Source organism: Helianthus annuus, chromosome 2 (genome assembly GCF_002127325.2).
Source record: "Helianthus annuus cultivar XRQ/B chromosome 2, HanXRQr2.0-SUNRISE, whole genome shotgun sequence".
Classification (NCBI taxonomy): Eukaryota; Viridiplantae; Streptophyta; class Magnoliopsida; order Asterales; family Asteraceae; genus Helianthus; species Helianthus annuus.
In genome coordinates, this window is record NC_035434.2 from 143,503,779 (window position 1) to 143,520,545 (window position 16,767).

At 37.5% G+C, this 16,767-nt stretch overlaps 1 protein-coding gene across 1 annotated transcript; it reads left to right on the plus strand.

Annotated features, from left to right (window-relative positions):
- Positions 1–5,847: 5,847 nt before the first annotated feature.
- LOC110896240 lies at positions 5,848–16,767 on the plus strand. Its single transcript, XM_035982446.1, has 4 exons — positions 5,848–6,147; positions 8,520–8,651; positions 15,493–16,081; positions 16,172–16,767. Exons 1-4 carry the CDS (start codon positions 5,848–5,850, stop codon positions 16,765–16,767), a joined length of 1,617 nt encoding a protein of 538 aa, XP_035838339.1.

Sequence of the window (16,767 nt, forward strand, 5' to 3'; positions counted from 1 at the left end):
AAGCTTGTTTGGAGAAATACTTCAAAATAAAGAGTCACTAAAAACAAGGTGTGTCACGAAAACCGACGCTTTTTACGATTTTCGCCCTTTTACTAACCACTAACCCAACCACCCACCTTTAACCCAAGCCTAACCATTCACCCAAAAAGTCCTCTTGATATTTACAAAGGTAAAAAGTTAAAAAGGAGGAGGATTGATTGCTTGGCAAGCCTATGGAAGGCGTAAGTTCCATGCCGCTCTCGAGTGATTCACTAAAAATACACCTTCGGCCGAGTGTTGAGTGATCCCCCGTGAGGTATGTGAACTTGTATATAAATAGAATTTTAATAAGGCATGCTATGCCCGAATAAGTAATTTATCCTATGAAACGTTCTAAATAAATCATAACGAATAGGATTGTAAATAAATAAAAATAAAACTTAAAAAGATCTTGGATTCCCGACACTCTATGACAAGCCAAAAACTTTCTCTTCTACCTATTCCGTTTGGGAGTGTAAGCCACATTTAAAGAGTTTTGCTTGGGGACAAGCAAAAGTTCAAGTGTGGGGGTATTTGATGTGTGTAAAATGCAACATATAAATCACACCAATTAAGGCATAAAACTAACCCTTTTTAAGTACTAATGTTGGAAAAAGAGTGTTTTTGTCTTCCTTTTGTATTTTCAGGATGAATTGAGCTCAAATTCACAAAAGAAGCAAAAAGACAACTAATTCTAGCATAAATACAAGGAAAGGAATAAAAGTATGCTGCCCAGACCCTCAACGGCATCCTCCAAAGCAAAGAAGAGAAAGCAGAAGTCTGAACACGCCCCGTGCTCAGCCAGCACGGGGCCGTGCCCAGGAAGCAGCATAAAAGACAAACTTATAGAAGCTTCCATTGCCCACCACGGGGCCGTGTCCAGCGGGCACGGGGGCGTGGTGAAAGTACAGCAGGCGCATTAATTGTAATTGCGAATTACAATTAATGAGGCGAGAGAGTGTCAGACGGGCACGGGGGCGTGTCCAGCGGACACAGGGCCGTGCCCAGCCTTCTGTTCAGCCTATAAATAGGGGTGCTTGGTTTCATTCCATCTCATCCCTTGGCACACCACCTCTCTCACACTTCATCCACCACCCACCACCACCATAACACCATCATCCACCACCATCATCCATTGTCCATCGTAGAGTGTGTGAGTCGTCTCGGGATCCAAGATTGATAGTAAGAGTTCTTGACAATCAAGGCCATGTTTGCCTAAGTCTCTTACATCACTTGGTGAAGACAAGTGTTTAGTATAATACTTTTTATTTTTAATCTATTGCACTTTTTATTTGGTTTTGTATTAATGACTTTAATAACTAGTTACTTATGTTGAAGGTGATCTTTCTTTATCGTTTGTCCGTGGTGTCTTGGCATTATTTTACTGTCTATATAAAATAAAAGATTTTCACCATTCATATCTCCACGGTCTATATGGAGGTATGTTGGCTACCTGGTCGGGGGTTAAGGGAACGGTTTGGTAAGGGTCTTGCCCTTGTTCAGCGTTTAGAGGTCCTGCTTGGGACCTGGGTCAAATTTAGTAGGATCTCCTTCAATGCCCATAGGTATTGGATGGCGGGGATCCAAACTCTTTGACCCCCTCATAAGTTAACTACTATTAATACTATAACCCGGCTATTTAGGACTGTATCCCTGCTGACTCAGACTACTTAGCCGAGGGTAACGTCACCGCCGAAAGCGGGGCCTACCACAATTTGCATTAATAACTTAATTCATTATCTTTCAATAATCCGACCCTTTAGGATTGTATCCTTGCTGACTCAAACTACTGGGTTGAGGGTAACGTCGCCTTCAAAAAAGGGGCCTACTACAATAACTAAGATAATCTCTTAAACAAGTGCAAAAGTGCGAAAATAATCAAAGGTTATACTAATACACGTGTCGGATCCAAGTGATTCATCTTGTCTATCTGTTTTTATTTTATTTTATTTTTCAGCATTTAGTTAGTTTTTATTTTTCTTAGTTTAAAACATTTTTCTCACTTTTTGATTTGATTAGACGTTGAGGATAAACCGGTATTAAAAGCTCTTGTGTCCTTGGACGACCTCGGTATCTTACCAACACTATACTACGTCCACGATGGGTGCACTTGCCCATATGTGTGTTTAGTGTTAGTGAATATCGTGTTTTATAAATTTAAAACTTGGCTAAAAGTGTAAAAAGGGCTTAATTATACATCTAAATTATATATGCACTACACACGCATCATGTGCATACTTAGTACATCACTTTACAATACATCTCATGCTACGTACGCCCATTGTGTGCATACTTAGTACATCACTTTACAATACATCTCATGCTACGTACGCCCATTGTGTGCATACTTAGTACATCACTTTACAATACATCTCATGCTACGTACGCCCATTGTGTGCATACTTAGTACATCACTTTACAATACATCTCATGCTACGTACGCCCATTGTGTGCATACTTAGTACATTGTTTTACATTGCATTTCCGTTGCATATGCTCATCCAACATATGAATACATTATACTACATTTTGAACCGTTGTAACCATTTGACTATGTGAACCGTCTTAACCCTTTGATTATATGAACCGTTTGTAACCATTGAACCGTGTGAACCAGTTGTATCTGTTGACACGATTTACTTTTGACGATAGACATTTGACTATACATAAACATTTCCACAATTGTTAAACATTTCATCTTGATGGTTTGGTTTGAGTAAGTGATCTAAGTAACGAGGCGTGTGTAATATGATACAAGCATGGTGGATACGCCGCTGGTACTTCCTATATATAAGTGTTTGTGTGGTATTACATATCGTAGCATTATTTGAATCATTTCAGTTTGAGACATATAACATTTTATACAAATAACACACTTTTCACAAGACCTTGATTTACAAACAACTTATCTTATACAAACTCATTTTACATGGTTATTCAGTTAACCATACATTATTCTCTTATTTATACATATCATCTGATCTTACCGTTCTTCAAATGATTTACAAGACAAAGCAAATTACAAGGTTCATGACTAAACATTTTCTTAAACACAAGTCATGAATTCTGTTTTCGCAAAACCTATGTATCTCACAGGCATTTTTATGCTGACGTACCTATTTTCATATGTGTTTTCAGGAGATGATGCATAGGACTTATCAAGACATACTTAGGCGGACCTGTGCCTTAGTGACGTAAAACGAGACAAGAACTAGTTAATTTATGTTATGTACTCTTTGGTTCTTGTTTAAACAATGTATACTTTCATATTTGATTAATAAAACGAAACTTCATTTGCCATGGATTTGAAAACAATTGATTCTGTTACAACACTCCCCGACGTTTCCGCCAAGTTTTGTATGTTCTACATGGTCGGGGTGTGACAGTTGTAATGGAAAGGACATATCATATATGGAAATAGAGATTTTTTAAAAGAATCGAAAGATTGATTTGATTTGTTGTGTGATTGATAAGAGGAGTAGATGATGAAGAGTAAGAAAAAGAGAAGAGAAGAATATGGTTGTCAAAGTTTTTGCCGTTCAAAACAGACGCGTGTGTGATATTAGATTGCCATGTGGCAATAATTGGCCTAAAGCAATGACAAGTGGCATAAACTTGTTTTGTTTTACTATACTTTATAGATATAGATATAGATATAAAAGCTACAGTCTTACCATACCTTGTTATAAAGTAAAGTAAAGAAAAGTAAAAGGTAAGTCATTGACATGATATACAGGAATCATGTATACCAGTATTGGATAAAGATCATTACAGAATACTAATTATTGCGAGAACAAAAAGAACAACTCTAAATCACTAAATTTTGGGATTTGAGGTTCATATTTCTTAAATTTTATGTTTCTTACATTCATATGTGTATTATATATACATAAAAAAAATCATATAATTTTTCCCGACACATAGTCTACATACATGTAGGTAAGTTAGCCTACACATAACCTACTTGTGTGTAGGTTACTTAAAAACTGAAGATTTTTATTATTTTGTTTTAAATTCTAGTGTGAGAAACAATAAATCTTACATTTATAACATTTTCATTTACTTTTTAGGTTTTTAGGATTGGAAAAATGAGTGATTCATTATGTTTTGCGTGTTCTCGCAATATTTAGTGTTCTGCATTGAACCTTCTCCTATCAGTATATTACTTTTACGATATGTCACTTAAGTCTTAATAAATACGCAATATACAACCTCACGAGTATAATCAAATATTTAAATACAGATGTGGACTGAAATAAACTGATTAAGAGAATCACTTTAAACTCTAGTAATCAACGAATGAAATTAAAATTTCTGGGCGTAGTCGCCTACTATAAACATACATAAACTTATTTAAACAGCCAATAAAAGCCTGATCATCTAAGTAAGCCTAATGGCAAAAGGTCACCCAAGCCCGCGAACGCAGATAGTCCTGGTGATGCAGCTCGTAACCATTCCAGAGGAAACCCACTGCCTGAAAGCCCACTGTGGTAAAACTCATGGCTCAACCTAGAGCAGTTTGTTGGGTGTCAAATCCAGCAAATAAATATAAAATAAACCTACTTAGACACACAAAAAATAGTTTGAATGGAAGTCAGGTTCATGTCCATAAGGATACAGATTAATTAATTATGCCAAAAAGATTTTATCCAGATACGATTGTTTTGAAAAAGGGGGTTTTAAGTTTAACTAAAATGTAAAAACAATTTTAATTTAGATTAAAAAGAAAAGCTAATTAAAGTGGTTGGAAAATTTAGATGTTAAAAACTAATTTCAACACTAGGGCAATTTCATGATTTGGTTCGACTTAAGATCATTAACGGTCACGGTGCAATGACCCTTTTAAATAATAGTTTGTATCAATACTAGATGTCACGCAGTCCGGACATCCACTCTATCTTATGTCTAACCAAACGTCGTTCGTTCATTAGAGCCAACCGGTTACTCTAAGCTCACGCCGTTCGGATCTCAGTGTGCGGCTTGCATGATAGAAGTATCGATTATAATCAAACACATACGTCGTTCGGAATGTTTAATTATATTATGTGATTCTATAATAGTTTGGGTTCATAGACAAACTCAAAATATTATTTTGTTCCTAGTATCAAAAATTAAAACTCTATTAGAGTTCTAAAAATTGATTGAACTTTATTAGAAAAATTAATAAGTTGACCAAGTTTACTAACAATCTGATGCGGGCCCAAGTGTGGAGGAGCGGGCCATCTTGTATTTGGAGGCCCAAGATCGCGTGACAAAAGGGGCTTCACTAAAATGGCTCTAACTTGGGCTACATGTGTCCATTTTGGGCGTGCGACCAGGCGAAACGATCGCGAGAACGAAGCCCATCTTTCTACAAACCCGTAGGTGGTTTGGGTCAACGTTCAGACCCAAAAACGCTCATTTCTATGAGTTATTTACCTTTTTATGTTTTTAGTGCTTTTCGTGGACTTTTATTTGGTTCTAGCTTTTAGCCCAAGTGTGTTTTGAGGCCCGTTTTGAATTTACGTTGTTATTTATATGAATGTAATGGGAGGAAGATAATCAGTTTGGAAGTTTATGAAAAGTCATTTTTTTCTCCCAATTCAATTGTGAGTGTCTTGAGTGTGAAACCCCCAATTTTCGGTATTCCACAAGAATCAACGAATTTTGGAAGAATTGTTTCTGGTATTCTGTGTGAATCAACAGGTCCGATTTCGTGTCCCATTTCCTAGTCTACATCAGTTGGTATCAGAGCCAAATTCCTGGCTCAAAATGCCTCCGAAGAGAAACAACAACAGGCCTCTCGATGAAGTGTATGAACGGGAATTAGAGCAACGACTTATGGCAAGAATGGATCAACGTTTGGATCAAGTGGTCAATCAGTTGACTGATCGGATGGCTAACTTGATCAATCGTAGGAGGCAACGACACAATGATGGGTATGGTACTGATCTTAGTAATCCATTTGGTGATAGTTCGGATTCCGATGACGAACAGGAAGGTGGACCAAGGGAAGAGCGTGGAGACGGTAATCGGCGTTGGGAGTCGGGAATGCGGACTAGCATTCCAGAATTTGATGGTGACACTTTGAATCCAGAAAATTTCATTGACTGGCTTGTTGTGGTTGAAGAGGTGTTCGAATTCAAAGAGGTACCCGAAGATGTAACAACTCTCATTAAAATTAATAATTAGAATGATAATTAGTCAATAAGGAAACCCTAATTAAGACACCCGAATGATTTGGCACTAACCCTAAAATTTTCAAAACAATTAGAATCAGGATCAGGGCCCCTAAAACTAGGGGGGTAAACCCTAGTTATAATTATCTACAGAAAACGTTGTAAAAATTTCGAAGTAACACGAAATCAACTCAGCAAGCCTAGAGGGGACACAAGGCTACCCTAGGGTAGATTGCTACCCCAGGCGTGTCGCGACAGAATCAGGGACACCTCCCGCGACTCGCGGGAGGTACCAAATTTGGGTATAAATAGGGGGGTCTGGGATTAAATCAGATTGCTCACTTCGACGAAAAAACTCACAATATACGTTGAGCTATGCTTAAATTACTACCAAACACACACTAATATCGAATCACTGCCGCAGAACAGGGTAATTACTCGATCGCTATTACGATTCAGTTTCCGGGATCAATATATCCAAAGAATGTCTAAGTGCCGCCCACATTTGGGCTATGCTTTGTCGTTTGTCGGTAATCCGATAAATTAGTTGAAGCATTGTACTTTTTCGTTTGTCGATAATTCGATAAATGAGTTGAAGTACTATACTTTGTCGTTTGTCATTTTGATAAATGAGTTGAAGTATTACACTTGGTCATTCATTGTGAGAAATTGATCTCGGGAGTTATCGTAACTGCTGTATTGATTACTAATCCTGTTTTGTATGCTTTATTGTGAAATTAGGTTAACAAGGATAAAATCATATTCTGTCAGTACTAAATCTGCAATGTGAGTCATTCTCTTTTTATTAACTGTTTTACAATATTCCAAATCATTTTTCAAAGTTATAATTACAGTGATTAAGTTTATGTAATCACCAAATTACAGCCGGTATGTGGGGTATTGTGCACAGTATTACTATTGTTTTAATCACATTAGGTGGGCGAGCCTAAAAGTAAGTGATATACGTCACTCATTGGGACAGCCAATGGTGATATGACCACAGTCACAGAGCTGGTCTGTGACAAATACCTATTCTTGAAATGTTGGTTGATAATAAACATATGTAAAAACTCTTAATACTGTAAATTATAACAAATGTGTCGTTTTCAGTAAAATGAATGATTCACTCAGTATTTCCCCGCTGACAAAATCTTTTTCAAACATGTTTCAGGTGATCTGCTGTAAATCAGGAACAAGTGCTTAGCAGCATTTCAAGCTTAAAGTAGTGGCTCAATAATAAATAAATAAAGATGTTTTATCACTAAACTTATGTATTGTAAATTATCGGGGTTTTATCCCGAATTGTAAAATAAAAATAATCGGGAAAAATATTTAGCTTTACAACGATCCTGATATTCAAAACTTTCCGCTGCTAAACTCAATTAAACAAATATCACGGGGTTTCTGTCCCGCGGCTCCGGAAACAGGTAAAACCGGGTCGGGGGCCGTGACAGAAACAAGGTGGTATCAGAGCCACTGAGTTAAGCTAATTAAGTATTTAAACAATACTTAATTTTCCTGATTACTATTATGTGATTATGTGATTATGTGCTTTTAATTGATTATTTGTTAGTTACAGTATGGGTAAACAAAAGTTGCAAGATATCTATCTTAAACTAGATAGATCAATTTACGAAGAAGGAAGTTCGTCCAAAACTAAATTTTCAAAGCTCCCTACAATTCCTGAAGAAGGAATATTTGTGCAAAAAGCGAATTATGAATATCCATTATCTCCTAGAAAAAAGAGTATGATTATTAAGAAAAGTAAGGAGCAAATCCGAGAAAAGAAGATTAAAAAGGAAACCCAGGAGTTACTTAAGAAATCACCTTGGGAAGATAAACTCGATGAAAAATGGGCAAATTTGTATATGCTAGCCACTGTGGCTGAACATGCAAATCTCTATATGCCCTAAATCTAGCAAGCAGTACTTCCCAATAAGTAAATAAATAAAAGTTAGTAAAATACAATTTGAGTTTGTTTTCCTGCATTTTGTACAAATAGTGTGCAATAAAACTTCCATGTTATTTGTTAAACTTTGTTCTAAAGTTTTAACTTGATATTTTGGGCATTTTGCATATATGCTACACAGCATGAACGAGATATCTGAAGCTTTTCAGAACCTCAATCTGTACCCAGTAAACATAGAAGTTTCTCATGAATTCACGGGATATCTTGCTGATGTGGATCAACCTGTAAAACTCCCTACTCCACCAGTGACCAAACCAAAAAGGAAGCCAAAGAAAAATTATGTATGGGGAAGTCGTATACGTAAGAAAAAGTCAGTTACAAAAACCCCTAAAACTAGTAAACCTTTAGACAAAGGAAAAGCGATTATAATCCAGGAAAACCCTAATCCACAAGAACAAGAAACTGAAGCTAATAATGAGGTTAGGCAAATGGAGGAGCAGTTCGATCAGTATTCTCAGGAAATAGAAATAGAAATAGAAATAGGGCAAGGTTCTAACCCAACTCAGGTACAAGTTGGAGAGAGTTCTAATCAAACCAGAAGAGTTACTTTTCAGGATCAGATAGATATTTTACTAGAAAAATGTGAAACTATGCAACCTGCCAACACCGGTATCTTTACCTATCCTACTGAAAACCCAATACCTATGAACCTTACACCAACAATCACTGAACCAATAATCCATGACCAACCTGTAGAAATGGAAGAATGGTGGACTAACGATTGGCAATTTCAAAATATTGTCAATAGCCCTTACTCGTTTCTTCCACAGTTCGACCCAGAACCCCTACCCAATCCACCAATGAGCAATGAGAATTTGGCTGAACTTCGCCATTTCGGTGAAGAGTTGATGGATGCAGGGAATAGAATTAGGGAAATAGGGGGACAGATTGCCTGGAAATATGACGAGAGGGAATTCCGTTTCTAGAATAACAACTAGGAGGATGGGAAAGTTATCTTTGTATAAAAGTAAATAGTGAAACCAGTTGTAACATAACGAATAAAACGTTGTAAAATATCGGTGTGTATTGATGCATACTATACTGATATGAAATGCAATCGAAAAATAGATAATTTTGGCTTTATGTGTTATAACTTGTTTAATGATTTGTATAAATTGTTAATTGCTAATTATTCATAATAACTTATCATCAGATGGCAAATAACGATAACGAACCAGTAAATGAAGTTAATCAATCGGAGCAACACCCAGAAGATCAATATATGACCAAACAAGATATTGAAAATATGGTTGCCCAAGGAATAGCCAACGCAATTCCAATGTTCGTTGCTGCTATGAAAAATCCAAACGATTCGCAACATATCATACCTAGCAAACATACTATCGAAGATAATTTCAGTAATAGTATAAACGGGGGCAATGATCATATAAATCATGACAATGAATCTCAGCACACGCAGCGCCCTAAGAAACGAAAGGCTGCAACACCTGGTTGCACTTTCAAAGAATTTCTTGCTTGTAAACCCGCTGAATTTGCAGGCAACGAAGGAGCAACTGCAACACTGCGATGGTTAGAGAAAACCGAAGCAGTAATTGCAATAAGTAAATGTGCTGAAGAAGATCAAGTTATGTATGCCTCAAATCTGCTTAAGGAAGGAGCACTAGAATGGTGGAACACAGTGCTACAAGCAAAAGGAAGACGGGTGGCTTATGCTATGACTTGGGAAGAATTTAAGAATCTTGTCGAAAGAAAATTCTGTCCTGAGTATGAAAAGGAACAAATGGCAAATAAATTCCTAAATCATCGAATGACCGGAGTAGATTGTCGGGGTTATACTTCGACATTCTTCGAATATGCGAGAGTGGTACCTAACCTGGCTTCGCCAGAACCAGTACTCATTTCTCGATATATTTGGGGATTAATTAGTGAAATTCGAAATATCGTTAAGGCTGCGAGACCTCGCACTATTGACGATGCAGTGGAATTAGCTAATACCTTAACCGATGAACTAATCCGTACAAGAGATGAAGATAGGAAGAAAGAATTGGCTCAGAAAATTACCCAAGGATTTAGGGTAGGTAATAGTAGTAATTTCAAGAAAAGAGGAACAGGGCAATCTTCAAATGTGCCATTATGCAAATTTTGCAAAAAGAGACATTTTGGAAAATGTGATAGAATTTGCAGTTTTTGCAAAACAACCGGACATCGGGAAGAAAACTGCAGAAAGAAAACCATAATTTGTTATAATTGTGGAGAAGCTGGACATATCAAACCAGAGTGTCCTAAATTAATCAACCCAGCAGACAACAAACCCAAGGCAGCTGAAGGAACTACTAAGAAGAATGCTAGAGCATTTCAGCTGACTACTCAAGAAGCAGAACTCATTCCGGATGTGATCGCCGGTACGTTTTTAGTCCACAACGTCTATGCAAAAGTATTATTTGACTCTGGTGCGAACCAAAGTTTTATAAATACTTCATTCTGTCAAGCTCTTAAGTTACCATTAACTACAGTTAGGCAGATCTTTACAGTCGAAACTGCAGATGGGAATTCCATAGAAATTAATCAGGTTTTGCAAAAAGTAGACATAGAACTTTTAGGTCATAAATTTACTGCAAACCTATTTCCTATGAAATTAGCTGAATTCGATGTTGTGTTAGGAATTGATTGGTTAATAGCCAACCATGCTCAAATCATATGTGATAGAAATTCCATAGAAATTCAAGCACCCACTGGAGAAATAATTAAGATTTCAGGAGATAAACCTCGGAAACCATTGAAGTTCATATCAGTAATGAAAGTTGCTAATTATGAACGGAACCAAGGAATAGTATATATGATTTCAGTAATCATTTGTACTAAAGGCAAAGAACTCAAGGAAATTCCGGTAGTCTCAGAATACCCAGATGTCTTTCCAGAAGATTTACCTGGGTTACCACCAGACAGAGAAGTAGAATTTAGGATTCATCTAATTCCAGGAACTACACCGATAGCCAAGGCACCTTATCGATTAACTCCTACCGAAATGCTAGAATTAAAAAAGCAATTAGATGAATTACTAAGCAAAGGATTTATACAACCTAGTTCATCCCCTTGGGGTGCACCAGTGTTGTTTGTGAAAAAGAAAGATGGATCAATGAGAATGTGTATTGATTATAGAGAATTAAATAAAGTTACAATTAAGAATCGATACCCATTACCTAGGATTGATGATCTTTTTGATCAATTACAAGGAGCTAGGTATTTCTCTAAGATAGACTTAAGATCTGGATACCATCAATTGAAAGTTCAAGAAGAAGACATACCTAAAACTGCTTTCAGAACTAGGTATGGTCATTATGAGTTTACAGTCATGCCCTTCGGATTAACCAATGCCCCAGCTGCATTCATGGACATGATGAACAGAATCTGTAAACCATATTTGGATAAATTTGTGATCGTATTCATTGACGATATACTTATTTATTCCAAAAGTCAAGTAGAGCATTGTCAGCACTTGCATACACTCTTAACTTTGTTAAGAAAAGAAAAGTTATATGCTAAATTCTCAAAGTGTGAATTCTGGCTGCAAGAAGTGCAATTTTTAGGCCACATGGTGAATCACGAAGGTATTCACGTAGATCCTGCTAAGATCGAAGCCATTACTAACTGGAAGATTCCACAAACTGCAATGGAAATTAGAAGTTTTATAGGATTAGCTGGTTATTATAGACGGTTTATTAAGGATTTTTCCAAGATAGCTGTACCATTAACTAAGTTAACCTGTAAAGCCACTAAATTTGAGTGGGGACCAAAGCAAGAAGAAGCCTTTAGAATCTTAAAGCAGAAATTAACCAATGCGCCAATCTTAGCCTTACCAGAAGGAATAGAGGATTTTGAAGTATATTGTGATGCTTCAAAACTAGGATACGGATGTGTGTTAATGCAACGCAAGAAGGTAATTGCATATGCTTCCAGACAATTGAAAAAGCATGAAGAAAACTATACGACTCATGATTTAGAATTAGGAGCCATAATTTTTGCCCTTAAGATTTGGAGACATTATCTGTATGGAAGTAAATTTACTGTCTATACAGATCATAAGAGTTTAAGGTATATATTCGGGCAAAAAGAGTTAAACATGAGGCAAAGAAGATGGATGGAAGTCTTGAGTGATTACGACTGTGATATTCAGTATCACGAAGGAAAAGCAAACGTAGTCGCTGACGCCTTAAGTCGTAAGTATCATGAAAAACAAAGGCGAGTCCGTGCTCTTAGAATAAATCTACAAGTAGATTTAAGAGAACAAGTGAAGGAAATCCAGAAAACGGCAATCAAGGACGATGTCGAAGGAATGAGAGGTTACCTAAAAGAATTGGAACAAGGAAATGATGGAATTTGGAAATTCCACAAAAGCAGAATTTGGGTACCTAAACAAGGAAATTTAAGATCAAAAATCTTAGAAGAAGCTCATAAATCTAGGTATACTATACACCCAGGAAACAATAAGATGTACCAAGATTTAAGGAAGAATTTCTGGTGGATAGGAATGAAAAAGGATATAGCCGAATATGTATCTAAGTGTTTAACCTGTTCACAAGTTAAAGCCGAACACCAGAAACCCTCAGGCTTACTACAACAGTTAGAAATGCCTGTATGGAAATGGGAACTCATAACAATGGACTTTGTTACTAAGTTACCCAAAACCAGAAAAGGTAATGATGCAATTTGGGTAATCGTGGACCGATTAACCAAATCAGCTCATTTTCTACCAATAAAGGAAACCTTTAGCATGGAAAGATTAGCCAAGCTATATGTGGATGAAATAGTATCCTTACATGGAGTTCCACTCTCCATTGTATCGGATAGAGATAGTCGTTTTACCTCTCGATTTTGGACAAGTTTCCAAGAATCAATGGGAACTCGACTCAATTTAAGTACTGCATATCATCCACAAACAGACGGACAAAGTGAAAGAACGATCCAAACTCTGGAAGACATGCTCAGAGCATGTGTAATTGACTTTGGAGGTAATTGGGATAACCATTTACCATTGATTGAATTTTCCTATAACAATAGTTATCATTCAAGTATTGAAGCCGCTCCATTCGAGGCACTGTATGGACGTAAGTGCAGAACACCCGTGTGTTGGGCAGAAATAGGAGAAAGTCAATTATCAGGTCCAGAAATTGTGCAAGAAACCACAGACAAGATAACTCAAATCAAGGAAAGATTGAAAACCGCTAGAGATCGCCAGAAGAGTTATGCAGACAATCGTCGCAAACCGCTTGAATTCCAAATAGGAGACAAGGTACTTTTAAAAGTATCTCCTTGGAAAGGAGTGGTAAGATTCGGTAAGAAAGGAAAACTGAGTCCCCGATATGTTGGACCATTTCCAGTGATTCAACGAATTGGACCAGTTGCTTATCGCTTACAACTACTAGAAGAACTAGCTGGAGTACATGATGTATTTCATGTATCCAACCTTAAGAAATGTTTATCAGATGAATCTCTGGTAGTACCTCTTCAAGACATAGAGGTAAATGAAAAACTGAAATTCATAGAAAAACCTTTACAAATAGAAGACCGGAAAGTCAAATTCCTCAAACACAAGCGACTTGTGTTGGTAAAAGTCAAATGGAATTCCAAGAGAGGACCGGAATACACTTGGGAATTAGAGTCAGAAATGAAGCGCAAATATCCTCATCTATTTCAGTGAATCTCGAGGACGAGATTTTTCCTAAGGTGGGGAGGATGTAACAACTCTCATTAAAATTAATAATTAGAATGATAATTAGTCAATAAGGAAACCCTAATTAAGACACCCGAATGATTTGGCACTAACCCTAAAATTTTCAAAACAATTAGAATCAGGATCAGGGCCCCTAAAACTAGGGGGGGTAAACCCTAGTTATAATTATCTACAGAAAACGTTGTAAAAATTTCGAAGTAACACGAAATCAACTCAGCAAGCCTAGAGGGGACACAAGGCTACCCTAGGGTAGATTGCTACCCCAGGCGTGTCGCGACAGAATCAGGGACACCTCCCGCGACTCGCGGGAGGTACCAAATTTGGGTATAAATAGGGGGGTCTGGGATTAAATCAGATTGCTCACTTCGATGAAAAAACTCACAATATACGTTGAGCTATGCTTAAATTACTACCAAACACACACTAATATCGAATCACTACCGCGGAACAGGGTAATTACTCGATCGCTATTACGATTCAGTTTCCGGGATCAATATATCCAAAGAATGTCTAAGTGCCGCCCACATTTGGGCTATGCTTTGTCGTTTGTCGGTAATCCGATAAATGAGTTGAAGCATTGTACTTTGTCGTTTGTCGATAATTCGATAAATGAGTTGAAGTACTATACTTTGTCGTTTGTCATTTTGATAAATGAGTTGAAGTATTACACTTGGTCATTCATTGTGAGAAATTGATCTCGGGAGTTATCGTAACTGCTGTATTGATTACTAATCCTGTTTTGTATGCTTTATTGTGAAATTAGGTTAACAAGGATAAAATCATATTCTGTCAGTACTAAATCTGCAATGTGAGTCATTCTCTTTTTATTAACTGTTTTACAATATTCCAAATCATTTTTCAAAGTTATAATTACAGTGATTAAGTTTATGTAATCACCAAATTACAGCCGGTATGTGGGGTATTGTGCACAGTATTACTATTGTTTTAATCACATTAGGTGGGCGAGCCTAAAAGTAAGTGATATACGTCACTCATTGGGACAGCCAATGGTGATATGACCACAGTCACAGAGCTGGTCTGTGACAAATACCTATTCTTGAAATGTTGGTTGATAATAAACATATGTAAAAACTCTTAATACTGTAAATTATAACAAATGTGTCGATTTCAGTAAAATGAATGATTCACTCAGTATTTCCCCGCTGACAAAATCTTTTTCAAACATGTTTCAGGTGATCTGCTGTAAATCAGGAACAAGTGCTTAGCAGCATTTCAAGCTTAAAGTAGTGGCTCAATAATAAATAAATAAAGATGTTTTATCACTAAACTTATGTATTGTAAATTATCGGGGTTTTATCCCGAATTGTAAAATAAAAATAATCGGGAAAAATATTTAGCTTTACAACGATCCTGATATTCAAAAATTTCCGCTGCTAAACTCAATTAAACAAATATCACGGGGTTTCTGTCCCGCGGCTCCGGAAACAGGTAAAACCGGGTCGGGGGTCGTGACAGAAGACAAGAGGGTTCCTTTGATTGCTACCAGGTTACGTGGTAGGGCATCTGCTTGGTTGCAACAACTGAAACTGTCTCGTGAAAGGATGGGAAAGTCAAAGGTCACAACCTGGAGGAAGATGAAGAAGTGCATGAGGGCCAACTTTATTCCTCATAATTACCAGCGTTTAATGTACCAGCTGTTACAGAATTTAAAGCAGGGATCCAAAACGGTTGAAGATTATACAACAGAGTTCTATCAGTTGGTGGCTCAGAATGATATCCAACTTGTCTCTCGTTACATTGGTGGTCTAAGGCTTCTGATTATGGAGTCTGTGAATTTGTTTGATCCGATGACTATTTCTGATGCACATCAGCGTGCCCTGGTTTTTGAAAAGCAAAACCGACGTAGTGGTGGTTCAGCCTCATCTGCCTTGACAGGAGGTAGTTCGGGTTCAGGCAATGTGGCGTCTCGTTTTGTGCCCAACCAAGCAAAACCGGCTGGTGGCGCTTCTGGATCTAGTTCTAAAGGGGCCGGTACTATTAACATGAAATGTTTTAATTGTGGAGAGACGGGTCATCGCCAGGCAGAGTGTAAAAGGGCTGAGAAGAGACACTTGTTTAACGAACCTGATGGATGGGAAGATGATGATGAGGTTGGTGAGACTTATGAAGATGGCCCGGTTTATGATGAGGAGCCTGAGTATGAAGAAGAGGAGGTGGCTGGAGATGTGGGGTTACTGGTGGTTAGGCGCTCATGCTATACACCAAAGGCCAGTGATGATGATTGTCTTAAGCATAACATCTTCCATTCGACATCTACTGTGCTGGGAAAGGTTTGTACCTTTGTTATTGACTAAGGGAGTTGTGACAATCTAGTTTCTGAGGAGGCTGTCAGAAAGCTAGGTTTGAAGACGGAGAACCACCGTAAACCTTATAAGCTCCAGTGGCTCAAGAAGGGAGGCGAGGTACAAGTCAGTAAGCGTACCCTTGTTTCTTTTTCTGTTGGTAAAACATATAAGGATGATGTGTTGTGTGATGTGGTACCTATGGACGCTTGTCATTTATTGTTGGGGAGGCCTTGGGAATATGATCAATGCGTAGAGCATAACGGGCGTTCTAATACCTACAGTTTTATGTTTGATAATGTGAAGATAACTTTGTTGCCTAATAAACCCAAGGAAGTAGCCGCCAAACCCACTGGTACCCTGTTGACTCTTTCTCAGTTTGAGAATGAATTGGAGGTGGGAGATGATGTTTTTGTGTTGATTGGTAAGGAAGTGGTTGACGGGGTCAACATCCCTGATGCTATGGTTCCTTTGCTTGAAGAATTTTCTAATGTTTTCCCTGATGAATTGCCTGATGGATTGCCACCTTTGCGTGACATCCAACATCATATTGATTTGGAGCCTGGGTCACAGTTACCCAATAGACCACATTACAGGATGAGCCCTGGTGAGCATGAAGAGTTGTGA